The 24173-nt window shown below is 31.0% G+C and overlaps 2 protein-coding genes across 4 annotated transcripts; both read left to right on the plus strand.

Annotated features, from left to right (window-relative positions):
- The first annotated feature begins 1126 nt into the window (after positions 1-1126).
- On the plus strand, positions 1127-7655 carry LOC123924173 (adenylosuccinate lyase-like). Of its 2 annotated transcripts, XM_045976963.1 has the most exons (10): positions 1245-1259; positions 1379-1739; positions 1868-2083; positions 4469-4651; positions 4860-5081; positions 5327-5443; positions 5545-5688; positions 5854-5955; positions 6267-6335; positions 7043-7655. In XM_045976963.1, exons 2-10 carry the CDS (start codon positions 1458-1460, stop codon positions 7262-7264), a joined length of 1557 nt encoding a protein of 518 aa, XP_045832919.1. In that variant the 5' UTR covers positions 1245-1259; positions 1379-1457; the 3' UTR covers positions 7265-7655. The 2 variants fall into 2 exon arrangements, with proteins under 2 accessions (XP_045832918.1, XP_045832919.1); XM_045976962.1 differs by having other exon boundaries at positions 1127-1739.
- Positions 7656-11399: 3744 nt separating this feature from the next.
- On the plus strand, positions 11400-14149 carry LOC123924638 (uncharacterized protein At2g39920-like). Of its 2 annotated transcripts, none has more exons than XM_045977594.1 (5): positions 11400-11684; positions 11777-11857; positions 12259-12703; positions 13022-13210; positions 13634-14149. In XM_045977594.1, the coding sequence occupies exons 2-5, from the start codon at positions 11800-11802 to the stop codon at positions 13857-13859; spliced, it is 918 nt and encodes a 305-aa protein (XP_045833550.1). In that variant the 5' UTR covers positions 11400-11684; positions 11777-11799; the 3' UTR covers positions 13860-14149. The 2 variants fall into 2 exon arrangements, with proteins under 2 accessions (XP_045833550.1, XP_045833549.1); XM_045977593.1 differs by having other exon boundaries at positions 11401-11599.
- Positions 14150-24173: the final 10024 nt, after the last annotated feature.

Here is a 24173-nt window from a genome sequence, read left to right on the forward strand (position 1 = left end):
ATTAGAAAGTTATGTATGATTGTCAATGACATTGTAGCCTAGTAAACAAGAGGGGTGAGGGGTTTCATTCAATCCCTCCATATATCCCATTTCCCAAATACACACACACCTACATCACATTATTGTGTACCTCATACCTTACTTAAAAAAGGCTAAAAGTGATGATGCATTATGTCCTTAATTTGTACTACTATATTTTAGCCGACATATATAGTAGTTGATCATATGTTCAGAGACGTAAGTTTTCATTTATAAATAAGACTAAAGGTAAATATTTGCATAGTTGTTGAGGGATTGTCAAATGTGGCTCTCAAATTTTCTGAGGAGAATATTTTTCATGAACGATATGTGTTTGACATGCTATCATTTTCCTGAAGTGTGAATCAGGTAAAAATATTACTAAAGTAACATCAGACAGAGGTAAAAATATTTCATAAATTTTGCTTATATTTTTTTGTTACAGACGGATTAATATTAAAGGGAGTTAACGGTAAGACCAAATTTGGAGATTAAAAATCGGCATGTAAGGTGAGGGTTATCCTTACTTTATAAATATATATTCAGATCATCTCGTAATTGATGTGAGACTTCATAGACTAATCATATTCGGTAAAAGAAAAAAAAACTTAAACAAAAGCACCTTTAATGACTATCTGTTACAAAAATGCTTATATTGCAGTTACCCTTTAACGGCTGCTATTGGCAGTATTTGATGAATTGAATGACTACCAAATACCAATGATTACAAGTATAGTACCACCATAATTCCTCTTTAAAAACGATTCATCAAGCTCAATGAATAATCTGTATTTTAAGAAATTATATTCACAATCTTCAAGACACATATAGATTATCTCACGTAACAAACATTTGTGTAAAAGCCACGTAAGTGTACAATGTCATGTCACATAGTATACGGGCTAACGACCATTTAAACATTTTTGTAACGGTCACGTAAACGTACAATATCATATCACTCCTTAAACGTTCACATGAACATTTTTGCAATGATCATTAAAAGGGTAATAGCATGAATTGTTACTAAGTTAAAGATTTAATCTAAAACTTTTTTTTTGACAACGATTTGATTTGAAATTTAAAAAACTAAAAAGATTAATATATTCTTACTACCGATTAAACCTAAAGATCCTTTTATGAATTTGACCTTTTGAGCTTATGCGAAACAACTTGTTCTCACTTTCTCTCTTGCCGGATTTCTCTCTCTGGCCGCCGTTCTCTTTCTCTCTCGGTCACTCTCTGTTAGTGTTTCTGCTTTCTCTTTTACAACTTGTTTTTTTTTTGTTTTTTTTTATTTGCTTATTTATTTGTTTATTCATTCATTTTCTACCCAATTAAAATAAATAAAATATTCTCCGAGAAGGAGGAGGAAGAGAAGAAATAAAGCAGAGAGAGTGAAAGTAGTAGCAGCCGTAAGTCTCACTTCAAAACCCCAACTTATGGCACTCTCCAACGCAACCCAATTCACAACCTTCAATCTTCTCAATCCTCAAAAACCCACAAACCCTTTTCCTTCTTCCCATGTTTCATTCCCTTCACCCTCTCTCACCACCTTCAAACCCATCACCGCCACCATGTCCCAAATTCACTCCTCCAACAACCTCCAACTCTCCACTTTAACAACTTTATCACCACTTGATGGCCGTTATCGTGAAAAAGTTAAAGACTTGGCTCCTATCATGGGTGAATATGGTCTCAATTACTATAGGGTCATTGTTGAGGTAAACCCATTTTTCATTACCCCTTTGCTTAAAGAATTGTTTTTTAATCATTTTGTTTGTGTTTTTTTATACCCTTTTGATTAAAGTGTGTTTTTTTAATGTTTCGTTTGTGTTTATGTTGTTGTTAGATTAAATGGTTGCTGAAGCTTTCTGAAATTAGTGAAATTGTTGAGGTTCCTGCTTTTAGTGATGATGCTAAAGCTTATTTACAAGGTTTGATTGATGATTTTAGTGTGAATGATGTTACGGAGATTAAGAATTTTGAGAGGATTACTAATCATGATGTGAAAGCTGTGGAGTATTTCTTGAAACAAAAGTGCCAATCAAATGCTGAAATTGCCAAGGTAGTTTATTTACTTTTATTTATTTTGTGTTTTGTGATTGTACTTGTACATTACTTGCTGTTTGAATTTTGGGTCTGTTTGGATAATCATATAAGTGTTTATTGTATAAGTAAACTGTTTTCATAAGCTATTCTGGAGAGCTTATGAAAATAAGTTGAAAACAGCACAATTTATGGACATGTGATAAGATGTTTCCATAAGCTCTAATAAGTGCTTATACCCGTAGATAAGTTAATCCAAACAGGTGATAAACTATCTTAGAGAGCTTATGATCGATGCATGTGAATTGCGTCGTTGGAATTTAGTTGTAAAACGACCTTGGGGATTAAGTAGTGTATTGAACTCTTTGTGAATTCAGGCTAGCTACCTGGAGCTGCAGAGTAATAGAAATTTCGAATCAAATTGAACTTACTGGAATAGGACTAATTGATCTGGTTTATTATTGTAACAATAGCCCAATAGCATAGGTATGTCAAGCCCTGGATGTATAAAGCTGGAGCAATCAGATGAAGTAGCATTTTATGATTTTATATATCCGAATATATCTTATGACAACGGGCTTTGGACCTTTGGTAGGAAAGTATGAACCAATTGGTACGATGGTCCAACTTAGGATACTATATACATATTTGATTAAATTTAAATTACTTCAGCAAAACTATATCCAAATTTGCAAGTAGAACTTGCAATTTTTCAAAAGAGTGCATATTTATTTATATTTACCAGATACACTCAATTCATGATTCAAAAGATCAATTGAATCCCATAAAAACAAATACAAAACTGAAATTCAATCAAAATCTCGTACCAAATAGCAAATTGCACATCTATAACAGAGATGTATTTCTGTCATTTCCACCAATTTATAAGGCACACCTTCCTCTTTTGAGAATTCTCTGATTTCTCTCTCAAAAGGGATTGTTCTAAGCTTTGATGAGGAGGGGACAGAGTTTGATGATGGAGAGTCAGAGAAAATAAACCCTGTGATATCCAAGTTTTGTTCACTATAGAACCTAACATCAAGGTTTGGTTTTTGTTGGTGAGAATTGTAGTTTCAAACCAGAAGGAATTTAACAATGTTAGAACTTGTTCTGCAGACATCACTTGTGAATGGTTTGAAATTGAAATTGGAATTGAATTCTATAAAGATATGAGAAGAAGGTTGGAGAGAGTAATAAGTTTGGCTGAAAAAATGCATTTTATCAAAGTGCTTATTCGGTAGATTAGCTCATATAAGTTAATACAGGCAAGCTCTTTGTTCAATAACATGTTGTAATCTGGAATGTTCCATAATTTGAAGCTATATGTTCCAATGAAGTTGAGGTCATAACCTATATAAAGCTAAAACAAACTCTCAAAATCCTTAAGTTGGTTAGTTTTGGCAGATATTTGGTCTGTTAAATCAATCATGCTTGGAATTGACTTCTCTGATAGGCTAGTCTCAAAACCATCATTGTAACAATAGATTCTATTACTCTTAGTTTTCAAAACAATAATACGGTAAACAATATTTGATTTTATTACATAAGCTCCAGGTATTGCACCTCGATTATACTAATTAATTACTATAAGATGTTTGAGTTTGACTTCAATAACTTGAAACACTTTTTGATTTTGTTTTTATTTAATTTTTTTTTTATAAAGATTGACATTTCATTTGTCAACCATTAACAATAGATCCTTAATGACAGGAGGTTGCAATACCAAATAAGGACTACATAAGCTCTTGTAAGTTTGAGTTAGACTATTCCTTCAATACCGAGAAGACATACCTAGCAATACAATCCCTAGATACCAGCCAAATTCTATAGTAGAGAATATCCTTAGTTTGGGACTTATGTTTTTCTTTTGTGACAATCTGAGTATGTATGTCCAAACAGTGTTAGTTAACTCTAAAATCTTCAAATTGTACCCTTCAAGTACTGTTCTCTTGCTTATTGACAGTTATCTTCAAATTGTACCCTTCTTGCAAGTGACTTATGTTCCATACATCCGCAATTGTGCAGTTATGGAAACATCTTATCACATGTCCATAAGTTTTGTTGTTTTCACTTTATGTTTTTTTTTATTTGGTGTGCTTTGTGATTGTATATTACACTCTGTTTGAATTTTGGGCCTGTTTGGATAAACAACTTAATTAAGTGCTTATCATATATAACTATATAAGTGCTTATGTATAAACTATTTTCATGCAAACTATAAATTGTTTTGATAAACTATCTTAGAGAGCTTATGGACTGAAAACAGCTTATGGACATGTCATAAGCTGTTTCCATAAGCTCTCACAAGTGTTTTATGTTTATACCAGTAGATAAGTTCAAATAAGATAATCCAAACAGGCCCTTTGTGGGATTGTATAGATTTTGAACAATTTTTTTTCAACAGGTGCTTGAGTTTTTCCACTTTGCTTGCACTTCCGAGGATATAAATAACCTTGCTCATGCTTTGATGCTGAAAGAAGCAATGAATTCTGTTATTTTTCCTGTCATGGATAAAATTATCAAAGCTTTGTGTACAATGGCCAAAGACAATGCTCATATCTCTATGCTTTCTCGCACTCATGGCCAGGTTAGTTGATTTCTGCATTACTTGACTATTTAGAAATCAATGTATTATTGTTGATTATAATATTGGGATATTGCAAATAATGCCGACTCAGCAACTAGTTCAGTTCATCAACATTATTGTACTTCAATTTTATTAGTTGCCACTTGCCATAACGTCATTATTAAACCGACTTCAGTGAACTTGTTGATTTTTCTGTGATATTCTTCAGCCAGCTTCACCAACAACTTTGGGGAAGGAAATGGCAATATTTGCTGTGAGACTAAGCAGAGAAAGGAAGGAGCTGTCTCAGGTTGAAATTTTGGGGAAATTTGCCGGCGCAGTTGGCAATTACAATGCACATCTTTCTGCATATCCTGATGTTAACTGGCCTGGCATTGCACAAGAGTTTGTACAGTCTCTTGGATTAAGCTTTAATCCTTATGTTGCTCAGGTGTGTTATTTAAAAAAAATTCCTCGTTTTGTTCTATTCTAGTTGAACACATTTCTATGCAGCCACATAATTTTTAAAAGACTTGTTCCATGTCCTTTGTTAAGCGCAAATCCATTGTGGTAGAATTTTTCATCAATTGTTGTTTTATCGGTGAAACTCTTGTTAGCGAGATCGCACTACCAACTTGTGTGCGAGATGGTAACTTTATGATTCCTTCTGATTATATTACTCCACTTGATTAACAGATTGAAACTCATGACTACATGGCAAAGATTTTTCATTCATTCATCCAATTCAACAATATATTAATTGACTTTGATAGAGATGTATGGGGCTATATTTCTTTGGGCTACTTTAAGCAGGTGAGTTTTCTAATACATATCTATGATTAGAATACGGTGCCGTGCTTTCTTTTTCCTCAAGAAACAATAATGGCTTTTCATTTTCAAAACTTGTTTTGCAGATCACTAAGGCTGGTGAGATTGGATCATCAACTATGCCTCACAAAGTGAACCCCATTGATTTTGAGAACAGTGAAGGCAATTTAGGTGTGGCTAATGGAGGTTTTTCTCATCTAAGCATGAAGTTACCGATTTCACGTTGGCAGGCAAGACCTTAGTTTAATTTTTACTGTTCTTTGTTTTATTCTGATCATTATTGTATTGGTATTATTCTAAACTATGATATTGACAAGATTTTACACTTACATCTTCTCGAAATTAATCCTTACAGTAGCTCTTAGATTTAAGTTTGTGCTTTTTGTGTTTTGCAGAGGGATTTGACTGATTCAACTGTCTTAAGGAACATGGGTGTCAATTTTGGTTATTCTCTTCTTGCGTATAAAAGCACACTTCAAGGAATAGGGAAGCTTCAGGTATATGCCATCCAACATTTGATTTGTGTTACTTTTCTCTTAGTTTATGCATAATTATTTGACATGATAACAAACCATTATTATTATGCATTATATTTTTTTTTTTGCAACAGTGCATTATACATTTTGTTGACTAAAATATTAGATTCATTGTAGTTATTAGTATACATACAGTTTATATGAGGAGGATTGTATGTACAATGTCGAAGTTTCTCATGTTTTCCTATTAAATCTTGAGAAGAAAAAAAAAATGCTTTGTTTCATTCATTGAGCTTTCTTGTAAACGTTATAACTTGCAATTCACAATTTAGGTCAATGAAGCTCGCTTGAGCGAAGACTTGGACCAGTGCTGGGAGGTGCTTGCTGAACCAATCCAGACGGTATGTATATCTTCTGTTTTTATGTGGTTATCTTGTTTAATCTTTTTTATATCATATTGAATGCATTGTGGTGCTTCAGTACTCTATGTGCTTGTGTGCTTGGTAGAACATAAGGAGACATTTTTTCTAAGTCTTTTCAACGATATAATTTACTACTTACTAGTTTTTTTTTTTTTTTTGACTAAATTTACTACTTACTAGTTGACATCACATTACGGTGGGAAAGAAAGAGGCTTGCATATCTAGTTTGGAATTTGAGTATATACTTTCCACAATTCCAAATGCTATCGAGTCTTTTTTAATTTTTTTTTTTTTTTTTATAAATTTGCAAAGATATTAGTGTGCTTGATTATTTGATGCATTCTTCATTTTAGGACTGCTCATGATTCAGTTCAGGAAAGAAACCAAACTGAACCATTATAATAGTTTTGTAAAACTGTATTGAAACAGAACCGGAACTACCTTTACAAAAAAAAAAAAAAAAGAAGAACGAATTCTACTTTTTTGAACTGAACTGAATTGCTATTATTAACTTATAATAATCAGGAGTTAGGACTGTTGCAAAAACCAAAAACCTAACCTAACTGTGACGGGACTGAACTGAACTGGACTTTTTTTGTTGAACAGTTCTATTTCTTTTGGTTTGACAGCTTGCCATCAACCTTTTAATACTCTGCAATAATAATAGTTTGCAAATCTTTATTTAGGTTATGCGAAGATATGGTGTTCCCGAGCCTTACGAAAAGTTAAAAGCGCTAACAAGAGGGAAAGCAATTACCAAAGAGAGCATAAGAGACTTCATTGAAGGCTTAGATATTCCACATGATGCAAAGACCTATCTCTTAAAGTTAACACCACACACTTACGTTGGATCAGCCGTTGAATTGGCCAGAACTGTAGAACATGAAGTGAACAATATTTTAAACTGAGGTAATCTAGGAAACAAGTGGTTGAAACTCGAAACATTCCTACAGAGATTTTGATTAATTAGCGAGACTACTTTACTGCTTGTGCAATTTTGTGACCTGATATCCTCACCATCAATGATCGTCGGTCGGAAAACGAACCTTCGGATAAGTTGTTCCATTTTTGAAAAAAAAGGCATGATATTCAGTTACTATGAAAAACCACAGTGATGTAGAATGATGTTGAGGATTTAATTTTTGACTGATAGGTAAATTGTATCGTTGAATTTGTAAGTTAGGCCTTGATAAGAACATAGGTCTGACAGAAGCATAAAACTAGAATGGCAGAATTCTGACCATAACATTTTGTGAATCGATTCGAAAATAACAGAATTTCTGAAATCAATTTTCCAAATATCTCAAGTATTTTAAATGCATTTAGAAAAGTAAATTTCGCTTAGAATCGTTGTGTTTGGATTTCAACATGTTTATCTGAGTGGAACTGGATTCGAACCCCTTAAGCAAGGTTTTTGAGTTCTGGCGTTGTAGATAGGAAAAAATATTGTTGGAAGGGGAGATTCCATTAAATGTTGCTAGCTCGACGCCACAATGGAGATTAGTCTCCGGCTAATAGGGTTGGGAACAGGCCAGGCCTTGACAGGCCTAAGCCTGGCCTACGATTTTTTTTTAGGCCTGAGCCTGACCTGCGGCCTATCAAATGTTAATTTTTTTGGCCTGGCCTGAGCCTTTTAAAAGCTTGGCCTGGCCTTGTAGCCTGTTTAAAAGCCTGTGTTACATTAAATCTCCTCTATATAGTTTTTTTAAATAGGCTAAACAGGCCTTAAAAAGTTCATATTTAAATTTTTATAATTTCTACAACATTAAGAAAAAGCTAATAATATGATTAACACAATAATTAAACACTAATAAAATAACAAATACGATTACGAAAAATAATAATTATTATAAATAATATTTTTTTTATAAGATATAAATAATAATATTATATAAATAATAATTATTATAAACTGGCCGGCCTATCAGGCTTCGTAGGCCTTTTTAGAAGCCTAAGCCTGGCCTATTTATGTAAACAGGCCGTTTTCAAAGCCTAAGCCTGGCATTTTTAATAACCAGGCCATACCAGGCTTATACAGGCCAGGCCGAAGGCCCCTGTAGGCCGCCTGGCCTATTCCCAACCCTACCGGCTAAGTCGGTGGATACTTGGTACTAGTGACATGGTTACAATTCAATTTTTATGTGTTTTTATTTGGTTCAGTGTATGTGAAAGAATTAGCTATAATATTTCATTTTTACATGTTTGTATGTGGTTATTTTTGACAAAGGTAATTAAGCAAAACAATTTTGAAATTTAATTAATTATACAACATTGTGTTTTGTAAAAAAAGAAAAGGAGACATATTCTTAAAGCATATCTAGATATGAATGTACCTTTTTCTTCTTCTCTGGTTGTAATAGCAAACATTGGGAATCAAGTTTTGCTGGTTCAAATTTTGAAATAGACAGTGTCTGTTCTGTTCTCCAACCATTTTTTTGTGACAGCAATTTCTATAGTATGAGAATCGTTATCGATTTGTTATAGCTGGCAAGTTTTCCAATTCAAAATTACTTGGTCCATTATTTATGTTATTCTGGATGGATCTAAGACTGAATGTTAAATGCAGTGAAGTAGTGAACAATATTAATAGTTAGTAATAAGAGTGAAAGAGTTGAATTTTTATTTTTGGAAAGAGAAGAATACAAGAATATCATGCTCTGAGCATAACCCTTCGTTGGTAGGGAAGTTGCAATATGTAAGGTGTTGGAGTTTGAACTGAGATCCCTAACTTATTCATTTAAGGGGTAAATTTTTATCGCTAGATATTATAATTAATAAATAAAATAGTACAAGAGTATCTCCTATAGTCTTCATGAGCTTAGCTCAATTGGTAAGGACATCAGCATTTTATATGCAGGAGCTAGGGTTCGAACCCGGACACTCCACTTACCATCTTTAAAGGTGGAATTTCAATTAGGCTACTTGACAACAACAAAAAAATCCTATAATAATGAATCTTTTTTGTCTCATTATTATTTGTTATTGAATAAAGTTAATCGAGTGGTCCAGTATGTGAGTTTAACTTAGTTGACAGGGACGTTGCATTATATATGTAGGAAGTCGGGGTTCGAACCCTGAGCATTCTACTTATCCACTTTAAGGTGGAATTTCTAGCCACTAGATTATACGACAAAAAAAAAGTTAATCGAGTGACTTTGATTATTTATCTTTAAATTGGGTAGGTATTAAGACTTAGAATACTTAGAAGAATTCTCTTCCTCCCTATGACTCTATTTTCTCCCTCGAATTTCCGTGTTTTCCGAAGTTTTCTCATTTTAAATATTATTTTTAACAGCAAAAAATATTTGGAAAATGTGTTCCAATATTTTTACGCAAGGGCATAAATGGAAATTCCGCCCAGAGGAGAGGGGGAAGAGAATTTTTCATACTCTCCATGTCATGTGAACATAACTTTGTACTATAATATTATATATATGGATTGAATTTTAATCTTAATTAATATATTCACTTATTATTCACCTCAAAAGTAAAATTCTAACCACCGAATTAATTGACAAAAAAAAACTAAAATAAATGATATTTTCATTATTTAAAACGATAGTAATGTAGTTTTGTCAAAAAAAAAAACGATAGTAACATGGTCTTTGTTTTTTTTTTTAAGAAATGAAAAAGATGCCAATTCGTAGTAATTTTTGCAAAACATCCCGTTCATAATTCCAATTTCTGTCTTTGTTAACTGATCTATGAATGATGTTGATTGCATTTGGAAGGGAACCCTTCTAATTGCACCAAGTGGATTGAGGAATGTGGACTATGTGCATTATTATTTATAAATTATTCTCTTTAATTTTTATACATTACATCGTACTCTTGGAATCTAGAATCTAGCCACTATTTCCTTTACCCCACCATTGGAGTATTGCCAAGTGGCTCCAAGTGTAATTATATTTCAGCATTCAACGCAAGCTCGTGGGAGCTACTACCTAGAGAGTGACATCGTGTCATGTACAGTTTTATTTTTATTGTTATCTACTTCATATTAGTCTTGAATCTTAATCTTATTTCTAGATAATCATTTGCATTTTTTAAAGATTACTAGTTATTATTATAATTTTAGTGGAGGAAAACAGTCAAATGTAGTTTAAGTGATTTAACAAAGTGGAAAATTGTTGGAGGTTGGTGAGACAATTACATAAGTTAGTAAAACACAACACATGTGATGGTACTGGAACTACAAGAGGAAAATGATAGTAGAGGTGGCCAACCCTACAATTTGAATTGGTGATTTACTTAATTTATTCAGTGAAATGTTTTACCAAAGTAGAAGAAGGTCGTTGATTGAAATTGAAGTAAAGACATAGCTTGTAGCATCACATAATTTTCGATCTAAATCTTTTAATCTTAAAATAACGATTAATATGATTTAATAATGATTTTGTCGGTGCATAATGTAAATTATTTGATGTGAAATTAACGGTTGAGATGAAGAAAAGTGTGTAAATGCATATTTTGTCCACTAAAGAGAATTCATACCTTTCGAAAAAATGGTTCTAAAATTAGATAATTTTAGAACTTAATTTCAACAAACCTCAATTTCATGGGTGAATTGGTGATTTACTCTACTTAATTTAGTGAAATGTTTTATCAAAGTAGAAGAATGTCGGTGGTTAACAATCGAGGAAAATACATAGTTGGTAGCGTCACACAATTTTCGATCTCAACTATTTAATCTCAAATTAATGGTCTGTTTTTACTGATTTTGTTAGCGTATAATTTAAACTATCTAATATATCGTATCAAAATAATAATAAAAAATTGCATATAAATACATATTTTGTCCACTATAGAGAATTTTCAGATCCATTGAGAAATAATTCTAGAAAATTAGATGATTTTAGAATTTAATTTCATCACAATTTTAACTATGATTATGGTATTCTATTCTAGATAAGATTGGCAATTTTTTCTATTTATGCTACAATAATAAAATATGTCACTCTCCAATCATGTTAAGATTTAAAAGGCTTAGCTGTACATTATTCTATTTAAAATACTATCTATCATCCATAATTCAATTTGTCACATCATCATAATTCATAGGACTACTACTAATAATAATAATAATGTCTTTCCTATGTGTCTCTTTTCTCTCACAACCTTCCCAAATCACCGGCTTAACTCCACATGTTCACAACATGGTTTCTTAATTTCTTTGTTGATGTTGGTCATGTTCTATTAGAATCTTGTTGGGATAATAATACAACAAACTTCATTTTTTTGGGGTCAGTTTCTACTTTCTACTTTTTTATTTAGTACAATTAAGGTTGTTTTCTATTGTGCTGGATGATTGTGATGTGAAGCCATGTGGTTAGGCCTTGGAAACTTGTATGAGTTTTGTTCATTTTATCATTGAAATTGATGATATTATGAACAATGATCAATTTTCTCTAAAATTTCAGGACAACCCTTCGATTCTGAAATTATGTCTGCTTATGGACATGAACATATGTATTCTACAAGGAGTCTCTCAGCTGGTTCTGGTATGATCAACAATTATTATCACCTTTGTTAGTTTTTTTTTTTTAGTGTGTAACCCTCTAGAACTCAGGTTCTCCCGAACAACTTTTGGTAGATTCTGTTCACGAATGAATCATCGTTTTAGTCTTTGGAAAAAAAATATATTGAAAATTCTCGATCATATATTAGTCTTTTTGGATCAATCAATTTAGCCTGCAAATCGATCTCGAAAAGACTAGTCTGATCGAGAATTTTCTTATTCCGAAATCTTTTTGGAATTTTATTAAATTCATAGACCAAACAACAATTGATTTGTTTTACATTCAAATTCAACTAATTGATCATATTTTTTGTTATACTCAAAGTTGTTATTTTAGTACAATTTTGATGATTATTTATTGTTCTGTTTCTTTCTTGGTCATAGAGATGAGGAGTAGTTTTGTGCTGGAATCAGGATTCTACATCACATCATTTTCTGCAACAATCTTCATTGCTGGATTTGCAGCTCTTGGACTTTTATTAATCACTTTATTGGTTTCAATGGCAATGATGCTACAATCATGTCAAAACAACAATGCTGGAATTATTGAGCTAAGGAATATAAATGATGACTATAGTTATTGCAAAATTCAATCTCTACATGCTAAGCTCAATAATTTGGAACAACATAATGTTCCTAACATTTGTAAGGACCTAGCTATACAATATATCAAAGGTGGTCACTATGCTAGAGATTTGGATTTAACCAAATCTGTGATTGAAGATTACTTCAATGGTGTTAAACCATCAGATGATGGTTTTGATGTGGTGTTGATTGACATAGATGGAATTTTTCCATGGAATCCAAATTCATCCAATTTATTTCAAAGGTAATATTTTCATGTACGAAAAAAATATTAACATAATTAATATACTAATTTTAGCTTATCCATAAAACAAAATCTTCATGAACTTATGTACCATGATTCTAGATAATGCTTGGATCTAGGACAGCTAGAATATTGGTGTCTTCATCTGTTTTTATAAATGGTTTATTATTCCAACTTGCACAAGTTTACTAATTTATATTTCTTACTATAAAATCACAAATGCAATAATTATACATTTTAATATGTAGCTAATCTAGCTTGATGTAGATTTGCATATATTGTTAGCAATAACTTGACAAAGTTTTTTTTGGGTTATAGCACCATTAGCAATTGTACCTTAGAGGCAAAGAAGTTAAAGCTCATGCTTATGTTAAGATTATACATGAACCTTCAAGCTAGTGGTTGGTCTATAATTTTGTTATCAAGAGAAGCAGTTAAAGACCAAAATGTCACCATCAATCATCTTGTTGATGCTGGATTTAGAGATTGGTCTTCATTGATGATGAGGTATTAAGCTCCACTCATATATCCTAGATAATAGTTGAAAAAAATCACAAATGTTGTTTCTAAGATATCTAAGGTTTCTTTGGCTTAAAGGATGAATATAATTATTTTTATTTTTCGTAACCCTCTGGTTCTCGGGGGAATGGATCCCGATAATCCAGAGTTCGGCCGCGAGGAAAGTAAAATCTGACCAAAAATTGTTTTCATTGGGAATTGAATTCGGATTCTCCCTCCCGAATGATTTGTCATAGGGGAGCTCATTAACAACCCCCAAGCTCAATGTCTTGGTTTCAATTATGTTTTTTGTTACAACAAGAAAATTAATTGAGTAACTAACATTCTTAATTAGTATGTATTTAGTAATTTTTATTTATACAGTATTTGGTTACAAAGTATGTGATTACCAATGATGTTCTCGTTTAGCAGAGATGGTGAAGATTCTACCAAAAGAAATGAATATTTTTCTAAGCAGAGGAATGTGATAGAGACGAAGGGATTAAGAATAAAAAGTATCATAAGCAGTTATGTGGATGTTTTGACTGTTGCTGATGCAGATACAGAAATACATAAATTTTTGTTACCAGATCCTATATGTGACATGTTTGGAAATGGATTTACTGACGCATTTGCAGTTGTAAGCCGTCCAATCTAAATCAATGAAATAAGATCATTTAGCTGTGTATTTAATCTGAACCGTCTGATCTAAATTCAATACTAAGATTGATAGCTGTGGAAAACAGCAGTGAATCCGGGTCCGACATGTTTGAGCCTCAAAGGAGTGCATAGATGCTGGACATTAGTTTCAGCCTAAAGAGTTTTTGGTTCGACTAGTATTTTTTTGTAAATTTAAAAAAGAATGTGTATCTTGCTTTGTTCATATATGTGATCTTTCAAGGATATGATCTAATTTCATGTCAGCCAAACCACAAGAGGTGTGTTTGTAAATTTGAGTTTAAAATTTAAATGATCTCAATTTTGTAAAATAATTTTTTTTTAATGAAAAGTGTACTTAAAATAATGAAATTTATATTTACAATTTTTCCAATATTTGTATACAAACTTAACAAAAAAAAATAGTGAACAAAATCATTACTTGTATGTGTAGATTATTATTTTTTTTTTTTGAAGAAGCTAAATTGTGTAGATTATTTTATTAATGCATGTTTGGATGAGCTATGAGATTGAAAAATCACAATGAGCTAAAACGAATTTGTGCAATATTCTAAGAAAAAGGTCATTCCTATAAGTTTAACTTAGCTACCAGGACATTATTAATTAATCGGTCTTTTTTCTTTTGACAAAATTAATTAATGGGTCTTAAAAAAACTATTACAGAAAATGATGATTACGAACAGATAAATATAATTCCTATAAGTAAGATTCTTCGGGTTGAACAAATTAGCCTTGTGAATCTTTATATTGCCTACAAAATTTGAGGCACTGTTTTTCCTATCCACTACTCAAAAGACTTCTATATTAATTGGGCACATTTGGGCAGCAAAAATTATTTAGAAGCACCCAACTAAATCACATAAATTTTGTACAGTAGTTTTTCCAAATTAATACATCAAAATTGATATTTGGAGTTGAGAATAGTAATGTCCTAATATCTCAATACGGGACAATATTTTTTGTGAAAAAAATAAATAAATAATTGTTGGAGTTTTACTTTTTGTGCCCCTGAAATTATTATTCAGTAACCTCCTAAAATGGTCACACTAATCCTCCTACTTTTTAGGATGTGAGCACTTTTCGCACTCTAAGTAGGTAGCGAGCGACAATATTTTATATTCAAACTCAACGTATGCTCTCCCATGAATGAAAATATTATGAAAAAAAGAGTTTGCATTCTAGAAAATGAACTATTTTTTTTACTCATGATTTTATGGGGCGCAGACGTTGTGTTGAGTATAAAATATTGTGACTCGCTACGTAGAGTCTGAACTGAAACACAGTTCGCTACCTAAAGTGCAAACTGAAACACAGTTCATTATTTAGAGTGCGATCAATTTGACATAGTCTATAAAATAAAGCAACAAATTCAATTTGATTAATTGAGGCAATAAAAGAAATGATTCCCTTTAAAATGATTTGACCAAAACGCAAGAAAAATAATTAAATAATTTATTTCTCAAAAAAAAAATTAATTATGGCTTATAATGATAATTGTGGCTATATATGTTGGCTGTGTTATGAGGAATAAAAACAATTAATAGGAATTTAAATAACAAAATTTTTTGTACGATGGAAGGAATTATATTTGTGTGTATAATTTTTTTTTTATTTGGTGCATCAGTTTTACTATATATGTAACATGTAATTTCTTAATATTAATACAATTTAATTCATAGTATTACTGCCTTATAAGATGAAGGAGATAAAAAAAAAATTATTTTTGTGAACCAATTTGCATCCTAGAATGCGAAATGTGGTTTTTCAATTTTTGCAATTTTTCACACTCGCATCATAAGTAGCGATAGAGGTAAATTGAGAACATCAGAGGGCACGCATGTGTCGGTGGGTGCGAGAAGAAAAACTCTACTCGTTGTGGGTTAAACAAAACATGAGCTTTTAACATTCAAAACTACAAGGTTTTTTCTTCTCGCACCCTCGTATCACATGCGCGCCCCCTGATATTTTCAAATTATCGCCTACGCTAGCTATTTAAAATGCAAGTGTGTATGTAAATAGCAAAAATTAGAGATTTTTTTTTTGCATGCAAACTACAGACCGAGTTCGCTTTCTAGGATGCAAACTACGAACTGAGTTCGCATTCTAGAATGCAAACTCTTTTTTTGCATGATTTTTTTTATCTAGGGGGTGCAGACGTTGTGTTTGCATAAAAATATTGTCACTAGCTACTTAGAGTGTAAAAAGTTTCGCATCCTAAAAAGCGATGAGGTTAGTACCCAAACTATAGTCACCAAACTATGGTTTCAATCTGCTGAGAATGAGGAATTATAATTCTAACAAAAAAAATATCATGCATTTACATTTACAAAGTGCTAATTCACCAAAACACAAATATGAAACTTATGAAAATGTGAAACTACTGGCACTTCTGGTTCATTTGCATCAGCTAGCACTTGATTATGTTGTTTTGGGTTTCTTGGGACATTTCTTGGACCATATGATTTTATTGTTCTGCCTTTAGTCATTAACATCGACCTCCAGTTGTTGAATTCTAAGTCCCAGTGCAGCTTTCTCGTTTTTCAACATATTGTTATAAAAAAGGTGATATGTTTTAGTCCCTACAAAATTTGTAGGTATTCAGTTTTAATTCTTGTTAATTTTCAAAATTTTTAAAATTGTTTCATTAATCTTAAACTTTTAATTTTTGATTTTTTTTTTTTCAAGCATGTTTAAAATACTATAAAAAGTTTTTTTTTTTTTACAAAAGTTAAGAATTTTTTAAAATTCACCATAGGCACGGGACACAAATACATGAAGACAAATAGGCACGGGACACAAATAACTTAGCAAATACACAAAGGCAAATGACAGCCATGAGAACGATTCGACATTAACGACTGCCAAGAGCCCCATATTTAAGAGGCACCAAATATTTTTTAGAAATGCATATAATATGTACAAATATTGGATGAAGATAAATTTGCTTTTTATAGTATTGTTTATAGTTAGAGGATGGATATTTTTGTTTTTATAGTAGCAATGTTCTTCGTAAAGTTGCACAATTATCTTTTATTTTTGCTAATTAAGAAAAAAAGATGAAAGAAAAGAAAAAAGTACAAAAAAAAAAGATCAATAGAATTATTATGCATGTAGTATTACATGAAAATCAAGAAGAATTAATTATAATATATTGATGGTGTTATGCATGTAATAATTGGTTATCGATGGTTTTGGTGATTGATATGCATGACTTCAAGAGACATATTTAATACATGAGAATGAATGAATTGTGTATGATTTATTAATATTAAAATTTTATTTTTTTTAAATTTGAACTTCATAATTAGTTGGTGGTGTTATCAGTCAAGCATATAATTGGTTGGTTTTATTGGGGATTTATATGTTGCTTTCGTAACAACACATTTGAAACAGGTTGTGAAGTGAGAGGAAATGTTTCTCTCCAATAGAAATATCACTGCAGGGGCTAAAGTGTGTATCCCCACCTTTCAATCCACCATTTTTTGTTTTTCCTCTCTCTCTCCTACCTAAATCAAGGGGTGAGATTTAACAGGATGGTAATGTCACATGAGATAATCCCCACCCGATTGTAAGTGTATATATATATATATATATATATATATATATATATATAGGGTCAGGATCAAATGACACAAACTAGTTTGACACCAAATGTTAGACCTCTCAATAACGTTTTAACCGATATACATTTTATAAAATCTACCGTTGGATTGAAAGTTTATATCATATAGATCATTTATGTAAAACTTCAGACAAATCCAAAATTATTTGATATGTTATTGAGATACATCAAAATTAACGGTTTGCGTCTTTTTTTATATATGTCGTTAATCTTTATGTGTCGCAATAGCATATCAAATGATTTTGGATTTGTCTGAAATTTTACACAAATGATCTATATGATATAAACTTTCAATCCAACGATAGATTTTATAAAATTTATATCGGTTAAAATGTTATTGAGAGGTGTAACATTTGGTGTCAAACTAGTTTGTGTCATTTGATCTTGACCCATATATATATATATGAGGAGGGATCAAATTACACCGGTGTAACATTTGAGTAATGTTACACCGCTCAATAACGCTTTAACGAATACAAATTTTACAAAATCCACCATTGGATTGAAAGCTTATATCGTATAGATCATCCATGTTAAATTTTACAAAAATCTAAAATCGTTTGATATGTTATTGAGACCGATGAAGATTAATGGTTTATGCATTTTTATTGAATATCGTTAATCTTGATCTATCTCAAAAACATATCAAACGATTTTAAATTTTTATACAATTCAACATAGATGATCTATACGATATAAATTTTCAATCCAACGGTGGATTTTGTAAAATTTGTATTCGTTAAAGCATTATTGAGCGGTGTAACATTACTCAAATGTTACACCGTTGTACTTTGATCATATATATATATATATATATATATATATATATATATATATATATATATATATATATATATATATATATATATATATCCAGTGGATGAACTTATAGTAAATTGTGGATAAGTTACTTGATAATAAATTAGCTAATTAAATTTATTGTTTGATAAAATTAGTCGTTAAAATAATTAATAAATATAAAAAAATTTGCTTAATTGATATTTTTTCAATTAAAATAAAAAATTAAGAATCTTTAAAGTCAAAGATTTCTCCTACTTAGTATTTTGTTTTGAGCTCTCATTTTAGGTTTATACTCCTAACCTTTGTGTGTTGTATTGATAGGAGTCTCACTTAGAACATAGAAGCGTTCTCTCAACTAATATATTAGTCTTGAATTGACCGTTCTCTCTTTAAACTTAACTTTGTTTGGTTGAGTGATGAAAAATCATCATCAGAAATTTAGAATAGTGTCTTCTACTAAAAAAATATGGAGTTAGTTAGATTTAATTAAATAATCTATATATCTATAAAAGTTTATATAGTATTTTGAGCAGCGACAAATTTGGGCAGGGGGCAAGTTGGGGTTTGGGCCTCTCTCTCCCTCTTGTTAATTACCTTATTATTTTTAATAATAATAATAATAATAATAATAATAATAATAATAATAATAATAATAATAATAATAATAATAATAATAATAATAATAATAATAATAATAATAATAATAATAATAATAATAATATGTGTAGTCATATTGACCAAAAGGATTATATTTATATTTATGAAAAATGTTGACGGTGGTTCTGCAAGTATACATAATCGCTACCAAGTAATAAAGTAGTAAGTTATCGTCTCCACATGGATTGTGTCAAGGTTATTAGTTTGATTATGAATTAATGCTCTTAAAAGTAACTTAAAGTAAAAAGTTTTGCATTCATTTTTTTTTTGGAAGGGGGTTTTGACAAATAACAATAAATAACAATTAAAGAAAAGAGCAGTTGTAATAAAGAGTTGAGTTTTAGCTGAGAACAAGTGGTTAAGTACTTTTCGAATTCCTCCCCCATTCCTGCTTGGTAATTGGCGCTATATCTGCTTACTAATGACGTATTATCTGGAGATTAATTTCTATTAAAGTAAGCTTAGTTTAGCTATACCTACTTCTATTGTAATCTGCTTAGGGTAAATCAATCAAACTAGGTTTAGCCTTCGTTATTTGGTGTCCTTACCCTTAACGGGTTCAGCCTGCAATAGGCATCCCTACCTTTCTAGGTTCCTAATTTAACAAGTTCTCTAGCGTAACTGGTTCCCTAATATCAGTACAGAATTTAGCTATGTGTAATTCTTAATCTCTAACCTCACCGTAGATACTGAATTTAATGGTCTCCTGTAAGTGGGTTATAGTATCCCTTTGTTTCTGAAGTCTTAGATGTGTCACGATATCCACTTCGACCCTAGTTACTAACAGAATATGCGTATGTTCATATATGCTAGTGTATAAAACGATAAATACAAATACTGATAGATAATAAATGAATAACAATTTGTATATAGACTTGGGAATAATCAGATTACATGTTCTCAAACATTTTTATGAGAGTTCATCTACTTGACCTAACCCTGATGGGGTTTAGCTACTAAACACCATAACAAAACAATAAGGAAAAGAAAACATAAAGATTACCCTTATGCCCTTGGAGCAGCTGAGCCTCCTTGCATCCTCCTTAGAGTTCTCCTAACTCTCTTATGAATATTGAATTGTTCTCAATATTTCTCAATGAATAATAGTGGAGGAGGGAGACTCTATTTATAGTTTTTCAGCTGGGTTTGTGTTTTTTTTTGCGCATCCATCGCACCTATCGTGGCCACAATGGCTTGTGTTTTCTCACTTGAAGGCTATTTTTTTCCTATTGTGTAAATTATGGTGTATGAATTTACTTATTTCCTAATTTTTAGGATCTGTGTTTGTTGTGCCCGTAGAAATCTGGAATAACTATCTTCAATGAAAGAATAAACTCTACTAATGATGAAAATATTACAGCAAATTTGAGAATATTTAATAATCAATTCCGACAACAAATTTGGAAATATTACAACAAATTTTATATTGATGGTTGAGCATACTTTTACGGTGGCCACAAATCAGTTTTAGGAAGGTAATTAATTGCAAGATGAATGGTCATTCTTGCAGATCACTTGAATATGGATCAAATCAGTTGAGATCTGCTATACATCAATACGCTAATGGGCTGGACTAGATAGTTTGTTGCCAAATAAATAGAAATTTTCTCATCTCACCCACTCACTTTCTCGCCTACTCCTCTAGCGCGCAAAAAAATTCAGAAAATACGTTCCGAACTGTTTTTCTAGTGTAAAGTTTACACTATAAAAAATTCAGAGAATGTTTTCCGAATTACTAAGGGGTAGGGGAGAAGATGAGTGATGGAATGAGAAAATTTTAAAAAATATGCAAATGCGCTTCACTGAACAGTTTTAGTTGTTTTTCTTTTATGTCTTTCATTAAAATAATTTTAGCTCTCTCTAACCCCCCACTCTATAATTTTTAAGAGGAGAATGTTAACTTGTGCCCTTAAGGGCACATGTTAAGAAGATAAATGTGGAAAAAATTTATTGAACTTGTGGTGTATTCAATTATCTAAACATTAAATTCTTTGTATCATTTAATGTTATATTTCTATTTTTAGGTAGCTTAACATGTGCCCTTAGGGCACAAGTTAACATGACCCTTTTTAAGAAACTCCAATATGTTTTCGTCTGAAAAACTGAATTTCTATGGTAATTTTATTGTTTTATTAATAAATGCATGTACGCCTAACATTGACCATATGTCATTGCATTCAAGAATCAAACGAGGTGGGAAATTTTCTTCAATATTCCAAACTTTGACTTCCCCTACTTAGTTTCTTTTTGTTTTTTGGTGAGTTAATTTGTGTTCGTTATGATAAGTACACACGTTGCATTTTATATTTAGGCAGGAAGGTCTAACATCAATGCACGACTTAATTTAGGTGGTTTTGAATTCACTTTCTATGAAGAGAAAAATAAAAAAAATTTGGTGAACTATGAAGTCAAAATATTGGGACCTAACCAGTGCTTTTTTTTCTTCCAATAATAATTAAAAAAAATTAAAGTACCAATATTTTGACTATAGATATATGTGGTCCTTAAAGAAGTTTAATTAGTTAGGCAAAGATAAATGAACGGTAAGGTTAAGGTGAACACATTCACTAGATTAGGAAATTTTCCTACTAGGGAAGAAGCACACCCCCAAGTAACAAAATAAACGGCATGTATGGAATTTTGAAGAAAGATCAATCAGGGATTAAAATTTTCCTAAACAATAGGACAAATGTAAGAAATGTACAAAATTTTCCTAAATAAAGTTAGTGTGCCTTTGGGTGGGATAATCTTATCCATTTGATCGATCATTTGTATCATATCATGCCACATGGCCTGCTCCTTTTTTAGAAAGAAAAGACGACCTGGACATAAAAAATGTGACGAAGGCGGTGGTTTGTTTATCGTTGGCTTGGTCGGAGGTGGTGGTCATACTTGACAGCGGCTTACATGAGGAAGAACATATATAGAAATCGTTTGTGCTGTGTTCTTTGGGCTCTTCAAGTTTTTTAAAACACATGGTTTTATCTAAATCCTTATGTTAATCATCCTATCTTATGGCCTATAAGCATTGAATGGCAAATGTTTTTCCCGCCACAAAGTTATACAATCCAATTCCTAAGAGGGAGATGATTTGGAGTGTCAACATAGATTTAAAGTTTAATTTTTCCTTATGTCTAAATTACCTTAATTTATCAAAAAAGGTAAAATAAACCATACATTTATAAATAAATTAAATTAAATAAATGTACATGTGAGTGATTTTAATTTGTTTAAAATTTTAAACCCTTTTATTACCAAAACTACATGTATCACAAATAAAATTTGACTAAAATTTTTAAACTTGCCTAAACTTTGTCACATAATCAAAGAAATTTATCCAGTAAAAAAATTGATAAAATTTATCAATTTTTCAAAATTAAGGAAAATGGAGCTAAATAAAACGGTTATAAAAGATTCAACTATATAAAAGATCGACCTATACGAATTAAGGTATTGAACTGAAATGCTTAATAATATCTTAAAACGAATTGTATGAGATAACTTAATTTCTGATAAAAACAATTTTAAGGGATTAAAGACCAAAAATAAAATAAAAAATCCATCTATATACATTTGTACACGTGATACGAGCCTTCTACGATTTATAGGCAAACTAGCTCACATGTTTTATTATTTTTCTTCTTTTTTAGGCAAACTAGCTCACATGCATGTTACTATACTACAATTAAATATTGAAATTGAAATTTTAATTTGACATATGAACCACGAAAGTTAAGTGCAGAGTGAGCAATCCCTCTCAACTTCCATGTGATGTGAATATGGCAATGCAAATTAAGGACGTAAAGGAGGATCCTAAAAGCTAAGTCCTTATTTACAAATACTTATATTTCCGGTAAATTCTAATATGAATCACTTCATCAAATAGTCCATAGTGGATCAGTCATGAATAACATTATAACGAATACATAGATTTTTTGTTGGCTTAATTAATAAAATGGTCCCTTAAAGACATTTTTGGTTTCAGATTGGTCCCTTAAAGAAAAAAAGATTCAAATAGGTCCCTTAAAGAAAAAAAAAAGTCCGAATAGGTCCCTTAAAGACATCTCCGTTAATCAGTTTGGTCCCTAAAAAGAGGTCTAAATAGGACCAAACTGATTAACGGATATGTCTTTAAGGGACCTATTCGGACCTTTTTTTATTTAAGGGACCTATTTAGACCTTTTTTTTAAGGGACCAATATGAAACCAAAAATGTCTTTAAGGGGCCATTTTACTAATTAAGTCTTTTTTGTTACAAAAGAGAAAACAGACAATGCATCGATGAATGTATTGTTTGAAAAAAAAATGATAGTTCGGTTTAGTTTCATTTTAAAAAATGCTAAAAACTGGACCAAACCAATGAAGGTTTTATCATTTCGGACACTTTTTTAACTCGCAATCATATTGTTTAATGAATGTATCAAAATTGCAAATCCATTTTGTTAGTAATTTTATGGATTAAATTGACTAAAAAAAATGTGTAATGTGGCATTAACTCAATTGGTAGAGAAATTACATATATTATGTAGAAGATGCGGTTCGAACCTCGTATATTTCACTTATTTACTTTTAAGGTGAAATTTTCAACCACTAAACTGCTAAACAAAATAAATTGATTAAAAAATTCATTTGAAAATAAAATTGACTACCTAAATAAATCTGAAAGTCAAAATAATTAATAAATGAAATACACTTTTTTTTTGGATACAAATGAAATAGACTTTAAATGACCAAAATTGTGGTGGTCTTTTAAGAATATTCTGCTTTACCAAACTAAAAATATAAAAATATGAGTATTGTATTGTAACTTGTAAGTTTGTAAGATTAAATATTAAAGGCTTAATTAGTAAAATGATCCCTTAAAAATATTTTTTATTTCAGGTTGGTCCCTTAAAGAAAAAAAGGTTCGAATAGGTCCCTTAAAGAAAAAAAGGTCCGAATAGGTCCCTTAAAGACATTTTCGTTAATCAGTTTGGTCCCTAAAAAAAGGTCCGAATAGGACCAAACTGATTAACGAATATGTCTTTAAGGGATCTATTCAGACCTTTTTTTTTCTTTAAGGACCTATTCAGACTTTTTTTTTCTTTAAGGGACCAATGTAAAACCAAAAATATCTTTAAGAGATCATTTTACTAATTAAGCCAATATTAAATATGACTTGAATTTTCTAATAAGACTAGTAGGTTAGTTCACAAATTGAGCCAGTTGGACTTGT

The sequence above is a fragment of the Trifolium pratense genome, linkage group LG4 (genome assembly GCF_020283565.1).
Source record: "Trifolium pratense cultivar HEN17-A07 linkage group LG4, ARS_RC_1.1, whole genome shotgun sequence".
In the NCBI taxonomy this organism is placed as follows: Eukaryota; Viridiplantae; Streptophyta; class Magnoliopsida; order Fabales; family Fabaceae; genus Trifolium; species Trifolium pratense.